General features: G+C 40.3%; 1 protein-coding gene across 1 annotated transcript in view; it reads left to right on the top strand.

Annotated features, from left to right (window-relative positions):
* The window catches only part of LOC119180080 (alpha-1,3-mannosyl-glycoprotein 4-beta-N-acetylglucosaminyltransferase B), a 149,731-nt gene extending 143,463 nt beyond the window's left edge, over positions 1-6,268 (top strand). Inside the window, exons 11-12 of the mRNA XM_037431224.2 lie at positions 863-1,112; positions 6,032-6,268. Of these exons, the coding sequence (XP_037287121.2) occupies positions 863-1,112; positions 6,032-6,127 (346 nt within the window). The 3' untranslated portion in view covers positions 6,128-6,268. The remainder of the gene's footprint in view (positions 1-862; positions 1,113-6,031) is intronic.
* Positions 6,269-12,691: the final 6,423 nt, after the last annotated feature.

Raw genomic sequence — 12,691 nt, 5'->3', positions numbered from 1 at the left:
ATAAATAAATGAATAAATAAATAAATAAATAAATAAATAAATAAACTGTAGTTATAGAGTAGTTAGGGGCTGGTGTTACAAGCCTTTAAACTGAAAAACAATGTGAAGGTAGTATGTTGATTTAATCTTGAATTGGGGCTTTGCGACAGTGCAGATGTGTTTTTTTTTTGTGTGTGTGTGAAGGTATAATCAAGGTATACCACTCCTCCACTGCTGTGAAACTATCTCTAGGAGGGAAATACATGCAAACTAATATATGCCTATGCGTTCATTTCGAATCCTTCGAAACATTCAATAACTTAAACTTGAACTAAAGTGAATTTGAATACATTATTATTTGTTTAAATTTTTGAAGTGTGCAAATGTTCCCACAAGCCTACATTTTCAAAGTGCTCTCGACGAAATCAAGTGCTTGTCCATATTCATTGTCTTCATAGTTTCGCACTGCACTAAAAGTGCAATCTATCATGCTATACACATTTACATGTTACCTACACACATCTACATAAAACTGACAAGATGGATTAACCGTTGCGGCATTCTACGGAGGTCATAATGTCACAGATTCATTTCCTGAACAACACAAGTAAACTTAATTTAGACAGAATGGTTTGGCTTGAAGTGAATGTCAAGAGTTTATTCTGGTGAAAATGAAGTCCTTCATTATGGCATCTTTCTTGGTGTGCGAGCGCTATTCTCCAGCTTCCAAATGATTGTCTCTAACAAAGAAACGGGCCCTTTGAAGAATCGCGCTTTTTTTGTGATTGCCCACACAGGGCGTCTGTGCATTACTGCAGTGCCAGTACTTACTCTCATTTTGAAAAAACTCATTGATTTCACTATTTTGCCCTTTATCTTTCAGGTTTCTGTTCCGTAGTGGAAACCAAGAGCATCCAGATGACAAGTTCTACAACACAACAGTTGAAGTGCAGCTTGACTACGAGCCAGTGATCCTGCCACTTACGAGGACACTGGATGGATTCTATGTAGTTGGAAGGTTCAAAGACAGCACAGGGATTGCCGAGGGAAATTTGCCACCTGAAATAGGCAGTGTGCGAACCCTACGACTGAACATTCAATATGACTCAAGTCATTGGGCCATTCTGAGCGAGGTATGCGAGATCCAACATGCCTTTTTCTGTGTTTACGTTGAGATTCGTTTATTGAAGAGTGGTAGTACAAGCCAGGTGAGCAAGGTGAGAAATGTTCATGCTGATTTCTCACCTCGCGAAATGTGAAGCAGGCAGCCAGTTGCATTTCAACTTTTGATGTTTCAACATTTGGTGGTCCTCTTTAGAACTTGGTCGTTCATTTTATTTTTACTTTTTTTTTTATTGGTATGCTTGTTCTCTCATATAACATTAATAAAAGACAGCAGGTAATGAAGCCAAGGAAGGTATGGGGGAGGTTTGTTGTACCGTTTCATACTTTTTAACTCAATTGTCATGACGACAGAGATGTGAAGAGAGTAAAGTGCACGAAAAGACAACCTGTCATTGGCAGGGGCCAAACCGGCAACCTTCGGATAACTCACCCAGTGCTCTACCAATTGAGCTGCAGCAGCAGTTGACCACAGTACTGACTCAATTGATGGAGCGCCAGGCGCGTTACAAGAAAGTGGGAGGTTCAGTCTTTGCCAGTGGCAAGTTGTCGTTTCGTCTGCTTTACGTTATCGACGTCTCTATCACAATTACTACAACTCATTTATAAAAACAGTACAATGAACATTCTCTATGCTTTCCTCAACTTCATTACCTCCTGGTTTTTCTTAAGGTTGTGTGAAACAGAGAAACAAGCTGTAAAAACTCAATTATTCCATTTGTTCTGTGCTATCTAAGCATTCTAAATTCTTCTATTTGTTCTGTGATATGCGAGACATGTTTTAAATTCATAAAAAGTCAGCTGTTTTGAATAAATGTTTACGACATGGCTATTACTATCCTTCTAGATCATTGAACCTCAGACTTCCAGGATTTTTTATTGCAATAATGTTAGAAATGACTGTGTTGATTTTGGCATCAGCAACATCATCCTTGAGCAAAGATTCTGATAGATTCAAAGAACAAAAATCATGGCTTTAGCCACTATCGAACACAGGCATTTTGTGTGGAAGTCGAGCGTTCTGTTAGAGAGCTACACCATTGCTTGAAACTTGCTTTGGACTAAGACTTCTAGAGGCGTCGTTTGAGGCAAGAAATCACATTCATAGGAGTCATATTATATGGTAAAATTGTACGATAGCATTACGTATCACTCCATGTGAATTCCGTATAAGTAGTAGTTTAAAGCTGACCACTCATTAGAAAGGACTTAATAATAATGAATCATCAGCCACAGCATCAACAAAATGCCCAGCTATGTAGTTGTCTTGCAGTTGCATTCTTGTGGTAGTCATGCGAGGAAAGTTTCCAGCAGCAAATCTCATGTGCACAGACCTTTATTTCTCTATGGCACGGTTGAGGTACCAGGTACCCATTGAGAAAAAAAGCATAGCAAGCGAATGAGAGGTGAATATGAATGGAAGGCCCGAAAATGCTTTGCTCACCACTCCTGTCTTCTCGTTTTGTTTTTTAAGGGAGGACATAAATATTCCCGCTTTTTTTTTACTTTAACATAACTCAATACATTTTAAACATGGAGGTGTGTTCTGACCGTCATCGCCGAAGTTCAATATTTAAAATGACATTTTACGGTTATGTTGGATGGCCCTTTTTCTGGAGTTTGGGATGTCAGTCTTTTAGCTGTACGTATCAGCTGCAGCTTAGTGCTGCAGCTTAGTGCTGCAACGTGTGAGCGAGAGCATAAGGTTACAGGAATTGCTGTGAGATGAATTAGTTGCAATTGGTGTAAGCACAGATTGAAGAAAAAGAGAAAAATAAGCTTTACTGTTTGACTAAGAAGAAAAAAAATATACAGGAGGAAGAATGATATAAACTCATCAGCCTTTCCCAGCTGCACACCTTGGAATGTCATGTCATACATTATATTTCCGTGGAAGTCTCTACCTTGCTCGGTTAATTGTAGCCTTTATTAATGATATCTGCTATTTGCTTTTTTGCAATCCACTTGCTTATTCGCTTTTCAGTATGACTTTGATTCCTCTGGCATTCCGTTGCTGTCCTCTGTTTCGATTCGTGTGCAAGTGTGCCTCACTATGTAATGTTAGCAGTCTATGAAGCATGGTGCTGGCACGTGACAGTATCCTGTGATGGGAAGTGCATCCGATACTATCACCACTTTCGATTTATGTCATCTATTGGCCAACAGCGTGCTGGCTGCTACTTGTTGTCGAATAGCAGGTGCCAGCAGCTCCGAAGAGAGTGAGCGCAGGCCCTTGTACAAAAAAAGGGTGCCTGATAAATTGTCAACTTCCTGCTTTGCTTTTAAACTCTCCTTGTACTGCACAGCTGAAACATTTGGCTGAGCTGTTTATAGTAGTGTTTGGTATCCCCAGGTTATGTTTTTCCACCGAGCCTGAAGGGTAGGGTGACCACTTTCCAAGTATTGAAATGGGGGAGTGGGGGGGGGGGGGGGGGGCACACGGACGAAGGAAGAGGTGGATTTATACAGCATGATGGGAAACAAACTTATTTTTTCATAAATAATTTTCTAACTTGGCGACGAGTGTTTTTGGAAAGGCTATAAAAAGGCACGAAAAACTGTTTCGCTTGTCTGTGATAAGAAGGCACGAGAAACTGTTTCGCTTGTCTGTGATAAGTTTTATGCTTTCCAGACAAAGGAAACGTTGATATTGCTGTTTTCTTGTGTACAGTTAAAAAAAAACGACGTATAAGCACTGTACAGTACAGGCAAAAGTAAGGTGATGCGAAGACAGAGGCGAGATGACTTTCAGCTTTTCCTCAAAACATGTGACCGCAGTGCGCAGTCATTCAAATCACCTCACTATAATGTGACTGCGAATTCAGGAAGATGAACAGTCGCATTTCGTGCATGCATTGCCCGATCAGTTTCGATTTTGCCTTTAAAACTCGGTGAGGAATATCTCAAACTACGTGTGACTTTTGCGATTTCTAAAAATGAGTGTGTCATAAATTATGATGAAATACAACTTTCTGATATAAACAACAGCTCTCTAATCAATAAATAAAAGGTTAACTAAATAGTTCTTGGTAATTAGTTGTTTCAAAATCATTTTAGCTTTGGAAAAGTACTTCCACCTTAACATGTGCGAAAATGACGGCAACGTCACTATCATACAATTTTTTTAAAATCTGTATTAAAAGAAAAACCTTTTTATCTGAGTAGACAAAATTTTTCACATTGTGCTGTAACATGCTCAAATACGAAACAAAAGTTATTGATGAAAACATAAAAATAACATAAAAGTTTGGTGACACAAGGTGTAGTCACTCGGGAAAGGTGTGGCTCAATTTTCGCACATCACTGATTGAGAGCCTTACAAGTGCTCCACATCACATGTTTTACTTTATGGAAGTCATATTTGGTGAGTTGCGTTCATGAAGTCACGTCTCTATAGTTTGTGCTAGAAAAGTTTGTGGCTGCCATGAAATGTGCAGTTAGCTGACATTTTTGGAAAATGCTTTGTTGGGTGAATTGGTTCATGACTTGACAAGAGAAAGCACAGCTCGAAAAAAAAAAAAAAGCTAGAGTGACACAAGATCGCCAGTCCTGTGTTCCTTTCATGCTACATTTTTTTTATTTTTAATCTTGAAGTTCTCGCAGTATGCCTCTTTTTGTTTGTAGAGGAGCCATTGGCATACAGCTAAAACATTCACAAGCAGAGTGACTAGTTGCAGCTGAGCTCAAGGGGCTGCCAAAGAATATTAACAAAGTGTGGAATGCCTGGCATTTTTGGAGATTTTTCTTTCTGTTGAGGGATGCCACACAATAGCCCTCAACGCAGGGCAGTTCCGCAAGTCACAGGACCGGTCGTCACCTTACTGAGGTGCACTTCATGACCTTTTCAAAGTTCCCCCAATCCTGCACTACTTGAGCCATAAGATGGCACTGGTCATTAGACCCACAGAGGCCTTTTGTACAATTCTCACATTACCAAAGGCTATTTGAGCAGCTTTGGTCTTTCTTCGATCTCGGTAATATCAAAGCATTGTAGAAACTAATTGCTGAATACGGGAATGTGGCACGGGATAAATATTTAGCTACAAGGACTAATTGTTTTATGAAAGCAGCTCTAGTGGGCAGTTGTGACATGAAGCTCTGGATTGGGGCTGACAGCTTGCTTCCTGTACTACTGGGCATTTGAAGTGCTTTAAAGAACTATATGAAGTGCTTTCAGTGTTTTAGACAACAATTAGTTTATAGAACTTTATATATTTCATGGATTAAATGACACACCATACTGAGAAATGTTTAGTTTTTTTCTAACATTAATTAGCAAAAGATCGCTCCACATTCATGGTGGCAGCAGTCTTTAAGTTATCATCATATACTTATGCTGTAGTAGTATACCAGTTAACGTTGGTAGATCAGAAATATCGCCAAAATAGAAGATGGCATGGTAGCAGATAACTAGCTTGGCGTACAATTTGGAACCTGACAAAGATCCTGAAAAACACTGAAGTCTATTCTGGACAAGTTCCCTTAAATGTAGTCTGTGGAAGCAATAATCATGTTATGCATGATACACAAAGGTAAAATGCAGTTCCTTGTCACGGGTACTGTAATATTTTTTGTGTGCGATATGGGTCTATTGAGAAAATGTGGGTGCCAGCAAGAGAGTAAGCCACAGTAACAGCAGTACAAGAAAACCTCGCCATTAGCAAATATTTGCCTTTCTGAGAATCAACATGCAGAGGGCTGTGGTTTCCCACGGTTCAGAGTATGTTTCATTGATTAGTTTCCTTAGGTATTTGACTGTAACGTTTGTATGCAGGCATCACTTCCTTTGGCAGCATTAAAGGTGATCATCAGCTACCAGGAATGACAGTATGAACTAAATACTAAAGCGAATTTGGGATGTGCTTCGAATCATTGTTGCATTATTGTGTGTTCATGCTTACAGTTTTCTTTTTCTTCCATCTGATTGCAGATATGGATCAAACCAGCAAACACCAGTTTCCAAGCTAACCCAACTTCTGTGAAAGTTGTTCAGTGGCAGACAGTTTCAGTGAAAAAAAATTTGTAGTGCAAAAAACGCTCAGTGATCAGCTCCTGCCTTCAAGAGCCATTACCTCAGGAGAGTGCAATAATTTTCTACGACATTTGCAAGCCACACTGCACCGCAACTGTGTGATTCCCAAGCGTCGCCTTGACACTTGTGCTTGTGAATGCTGTTCACATTTCCAAATGCCTTGCAACTTCAGGTGAACTGTGCGTCTTTCAAATTGTTTTGTTTGGAAGTGCTAGAACTACATACAGTGCCTGTGGAACGTCGGCAGAGCTTCACCATGGACAACTTCATTAGTTTTCGGAGTGTTTCGAGTACTTCTACTTGAGACAGTAATTCACTACAAAGTGTGATAGATGGTTGTTGCAGTATGGGTGTTGATTTCGTTAAGTCTTTTAGTTTATGTGCAATTTTATTCATTGTTTCACTCAACTAGGAACACATTGTTTATATAATTTTAAGTGATGCGTGCTTGGATATGTCTTGTGATAACCGCAAGAGCAGCGAATGGAAGCATAGGTTTTGATCAAGATTAATGCACAGCCCTAGTATGAACTTGCTGTTCAATCATAGTATTTTTTTTTTTCAACCCTCAAGTTGCCTTAATAGGGTATTGTGGCACTTATTAAGCCGACTGTAAATAACGAATTGCTTTGATACGAAACTATATTAAATGGTATTATTAAATTAATATTAGGTAGTACGTATCTGAAGCTATGCCTTTTGCTCGTTGTACTTCTTAATGGTTTCTTTGAATTACTATCCCTAGGTGAATAAAGTACCTTGATTTGATTTGATTGTAAGCTTATGTAAAAAATGAGATGTAATATTTTAACATTCAGTGCAAACAATAGAGTCAGATAAAGGAAGAGCATGGCTTTTGTTATCACCTGTATCTGTATTGCGCTATGTACTACTTCATTAGTTTCATTCTTGGCACACAGAGCTTATGGAAGTTCACCTACAAGAGAAACTACAATTGGCAATTTGCTACTTATATTGGAGTGTCACAGCATACATCGTAGAAACAGACATGCAAGCATCCCGTGATATTCATTACATATGTTGGTGAAAATTTTATAAAGCTTAGATTCTGCATGCGATTTACATTGCTTTACACAGTTGCCGTGAGTGATTCCTGATATATGTAAACATGCTTTCATGGACTACATTTGCCTTTTGTGTGGCAATGCACGTAAGCAGGGTTAGTGTGTCTATTCTACACTGTCTGGAAATGGCATGGAGAGGGCTGCTGCCGATTTTTATGAACACTGTTTACACTTGTACACTAGGCAGCTTTGTGCTTGTGTTTATTAATGGAGCACTGAATGCTTTACTAAGGTTCCCTAGCTTACGTTATTAGCATGCATGGGACATAACCTGCACTCATACGAGGCATGAGCAATAGCCTGCCAAGTGTTGTTGACTCCGGTTATAACAAACAGATTCAGACTTTGTTTCTTTGGTTTTCCAGCAAAGACTCGGTCTTTAGAGCTTAAGCTAGCTTGACCATAGGTTTCTGGAAGCACTCACATTTAGCATACAGCAGGTGTTTAAGCTGTACAGTCAAGAATTTCATAACCACAGAAATACAGTGCTGTACTTAAAATAGAACAGTATACTAACAAATCGGCACTAAATTCACCATAGCGTTTTAGTGTGTTCATTGTGAATGTCAATAATATATTTCACAACTGAAAACAAACAAGTATCAGGCACAGTGAAGTGAAGTATAGGTTTTTTTTTATCACGCTATATTTCATTGATAATTCCACATCCGCATTTACCTAAGCACAAGGTCCGATGTGATTGTGGCTGTTCAGTTGCAAGAGTGTATCTACTTACATCAGAAAATTACGCTCATTACAAAGGAATTAGTTATACTAAGTCGCCATGCCAGCTCATATACAGCCCCACACTTAGTGCCTGTATTGCAAACTCAGCTCACTGAAGTTGGTGTGGTAGATTTAATATGCAACTTGGAATTGAAGTTATTATAAGTCATAGTGCTCGAATTGCATAGAAGTACACATTTTTTAGTGCTTCAGAGTTTCCTGCATAATCCTTATTGATTATGCATTTGTGTGAATGTCGGTGTTGCAACAAATTTTCATGAAATAGTTTGTCCGCTTTTCAGTGTAAAAACTTGTGCCTGCTTTCTGCATTCTTTTGTTATCTGTTCCTGTGTGGATCATATCACGAAACAATGCCTTAGTAATTATAGCTGTACAGAGATTTTTTTTTTTAATGGGAGTCAGTATCGTGCATATTGTTGAAATCTTTAAGGCTGAGAAAAACTCTCACTTGCCTCATCATAGAAGTATCAGTTTACTGCTGTTCTTTCACACCTTTTATGATCTTCTCTCTAGCCTTGTGCATTAAAAAATTAATCCAAGTTAGTTTAATTGCATAAGTTTTCATATTCCCAATGATAAATCCTCTAAATTATTTTCTCAAAACGTAACTCTTTTTGCCTATACGTTTTCTTTTATTGTAAGGAGGTACGACATGAGGAGCTATTGCCTCCTCTTCAGAGCCCCAAGTTTAGCTGATGTCAGCTGTGTTCAAAATTTTGCTTGTTTTGAAACAATAAAGTATTTTTTTACTGTTGCATTAGGTTTCTTCTAAAAATGACTGACAACTTCTCATGTGGCCCAACGTCCAACCTTACTGATATGTTTCTGTTCCTGGTAGCATTTTTCCACCAAATCACTTGGAACAAATGAATACTAGTTGAGCTGAAGGTGGTCTGTAGGTGTAATTTGTGTGGCATTGTAAGTATTTAGAGAATAATGTATCAGGTAATGTAAATAAGCATCACTTGCTTATTATTTCCTTATGTCCAAAATATGTCCAAATAAGGAAACCACATAACAGAATCTGTGATGTCACTCTTGCGTGCCTATGGAAGTGCTCTTACGCTATTCTTGTGAAGTGGCTTTTGCTGGATTGTTGTAAAGACATTTCACAATATTAGCTCCCACACTTGATTCAAACAAATGCTGTTTCCCCTATTAATACATGAACTGCTGGTATGCTAGGTAACGTATGTACCTAATGCCTCAAATTGATAGTGTACATGCATGAGCATCAGCAGGGGTGTGCCAAAGGGGCACTTGCCCCCCTTAAGTCGGAACATCACTTGCCCTCACCCAAGCTACACCAGCCACGATGAGAACAAGTGTTTTCACTCCACCAAGAGAAAGCCCGGCCGACGGCCATGTGACATGTGGGGACTACTGGTATGACAGTTATTCCTTGGAGAAGCAGTGGTATTTTGTAGTTCCGTAAGACAAAATGTTTTTAAGCGTGCAAATGAAGTGATTGCACCAGCAGGCGCTTAGAGTATTTCTTCAAGTCTCGTACCAGCTTTTCACTCAAAGTGCTTTTCTTAAGCAAAAAACAATGATCAAGCATGCCCTTATAGACTACTGGAGTTGAATATTTCTTGGGCTGTATTGAGTGCTTTTTTGTAAAGACTTTCCTCTGGACAACCGTGTTATGCTGAACCTCTTTGTACAAAAAGTAATTGCACGCCATTCGACGCTACGTAAAATGCTGTTGAGATAGCGTAGTCTCTGGCGATCTCTAATGACTGTAGAGATACAGATGTGCATGTGTTTGCTTGGAACTGGAAAACCTTTCCAGGTGTTTACGGCTTGCTGTTTCATCATGTCACTCGCTTTTAGCCTGTCTCTGGCGTCTTTTGGCATTAGTATATGACTCGTGCATAGAGTAGGTAAAAAATGGGGGCAGTTGCACGTCTGTGAAAAAATTCACACATCTTGACAATCTGAACAATGACTAGTGGGCTGAGCTAGGTCCTAAAGTCCATAATATTGTCGTTGAAATCGCTCACTAGTGTAAAGGGCATACAGATGGACAGATGGTGCAAGTTGCTTTTTCACAGCTCTGTAGCAGGTGTTGCGATACGAGTGTGGCGCTGGCACATCTCTGGATGCCATACAAGGCTAGCCCCTAAGAAGCTTCACCCCTGAAATGTTCAGAGTCATAAGCGTGCATCCTACAGGGCGAGGTGCAAGGTCTTTCCCCATCATACTCAGTGCAACGTGTTGCGTCATGGTTGAAAGAGCTCTAACTGGTACTGGCCACAAGGGATTCTGATGCCAATAATTGGATGGCCTAATGTTCCTGTTAATGCATTCCTTACTTACTTCCCACTGTTCCAATTTGGCCCAGGCAACTGGGAGGAGCACGGAATAGCTTTATGACTTCATCCATTGAAACCCTGTGCATGCCTATTCATCGGAGACGGTCGGATTCAAAACCCATCGTCGAAAACTTATTGAGAGTGAGGTTGTCTGGTTGCTGTAAAAAAAAAAAAAACTCTGAGCGTGAGCCAAATAATGCTTTATAATGTTAAAGGACACGGTCCACGTGTATACATGGCAATAATGTGTAATCACATCTATACGGGCACGAAAGCGCCTGATGAAAAATTTTCATGATGTTACAGTGTACTAATACACTTTAACGATGTTAAAGTGTGGTATTTTCAAACACTACAACTGAACATAGAGCCAGAATTATAGCTAAAAGTATGGCACCATACTAACAGTAGCCATCTCGCTATAATGATGTTTAAAAAAAAAACTTGGAAAACTGTATTATGACCAAGATTTTTACAAAGTAAATATGATTTTGAGTATGCAAGAACATGTAAATGAGACAAAGAACATTTATTTCCATCTTGTTATTCAACCATATGTGAGTTGCAAAAAGCAATTTATTTAGCCCCACTGCAGTGGTATAGTGGCTAAGATACTCGGCTGCTGAGCCGCAAGTCACGGGATCGAATCCCGGCGGCGGCGGCTGCATTTCCAATGGAGGCGGAAATGCTGTAGGTCTGTGTGATCCGATTTGAGTGCACGTTAAAGAATTTGAGGTGGTCGAAATATCCGCAGCCCTCCACCACAGCGTCTCTCATAATCATATGGTGGTTTTGGGACGTTAAACCCCACATATAAATTTATTTATTTCATTAATTACTGCTAGGCGAAGAGCATTACTGAGGAGAGTGAATGAAGCACAAACAAAAATGAACAGAACATGCTGAGTAAAAAGAGAATGAACAGACTTCCAATAGACTTCGGGTTTTACAAAATAGAATGCCCTCAGAGTGACAACCAAGTAAGGGATGGCCCATATAGCGCGTTGACACAATAAGTGGGCCGTGGAGCAAAGCTCAAGCAGCGCAAACTTCGATGCGCTGCCGCAGAGTGAGCGGAAAGGCTGGATATCGTGGCTGCCATGTTAGCAGTGCGATTCTAATTCGAAAAACTGTTACTTAATATCTGTTAATATTGCATGGTATGTACGAGTATATAAATATCCATTACAAGTCACGGTTTTTATAATGCACTGCGGTTCAAGAGGTAAATAGGCAGAATGTTGTTTCTGAAGACCAATGACGCTGCAATTTGTCACATTTAGGGCCATAAGAGTGGGAAATTTTGGAGCATTCCCGCTATCTATTCAGTGTGAACGTTTAACCTTCTGGGAGTTTCCCTTGAAGCCATGGAGGGAAACTTATCACGCAATTTATTATAACAGACCATGCAGCTTCATTTTGGTGCTAATATTTGTTTTCCGTGGGGGTGCATTGGCGCGCTTTGGCCTGTAACTGGGGCCAAGAAATGTGCGCGCGCATTCGCTTACGCGACAGTAGTTGATCTTTAGGCGTTGTTCTTTTACCTGCAAATAATAAGAAAATTGGCTAAGTGTGACTAAACAGCTAAATGTGGCCAAAAAGCCATGGCGCCAACCTCAACATTTCATAGCCAGTCAGTGCCCTAAAGTAGCCATTTTGGCGACAAGTATCCACCAACGGCAACCCTATGTCACACGGATTTGGCTGGGTCCACGTGTAAGGCGCGAAAGTAAATATTTACTCCGCGTACTTGCCTCGCACCCTCACCAGCCCAAACGATCGTCGTATGATTCTTCGCAGAGCCGCAATGTCTGCAGATATTCTGGGCAAGAGGTGCCACTGCCCCCCCCCCCCATCTCCCCACCCCGATTTTTTTCCTCGCCGTGCAAAATAGCGTGCACCCAGCCACACATGTACGGCCCTCACTCTAAATCATCTTCACCCCGCTCCCCCCATAGCTATGGCACAGTAGGTACTTATTTCGAAATTAAACTTGCAGTAGGTACCCTAGAAGAAGCACGCGCACAGGCGTTCTTTCCCTGGCGGCATGGTTCGGGTGTATACCCCAAGAAGGTTTAAAGAAAGTGCTGGAGTGGAAGCTCCCGCAGTGCTTTGCCAGCAGCAGTGGAGCCAGGTTTTGTCCTCTAAAGATCTCGGAAACATGCTATTTTATGGTGTTGCCCACTTAGACATCGAGTTGCTTTGATTTGTCAGTCTAAAGGCTACGTTAATTATAAATTAAAACACAGTTGTTACCGAAGAAATAATCAGTAGGGGCTAGTATTGGTGACTTATTATCTCCAATAACATTTGCCTTGAATTCGAGGCTTACTAAAGAAAACTAGTAACACAAAGACGCGCTTTGAGCTTTATCTCCGTGACCCGGAAAGGTTGCCACGTTGAACTCGTTG

The sequence above is a fragment of the Rhipicephalus microplus genome, chromosome 2 (genome assembly GCF_043290135.1).
Source record: "Rhipicephalus microplus isolate Deutch F79 chromosome 2, USDA_Rmic, whole genome shotgun sequence".
Lineage (NCBI taxonomy): Eukaryota > Metazoa > Arthropoda > Arachnida > Ixodida > Ixodidae > Rhipicephalus > Rhipicephalus microplus.
This window is presented reverse-complemented; position numbering and strand designations above follow the sequence as displayed.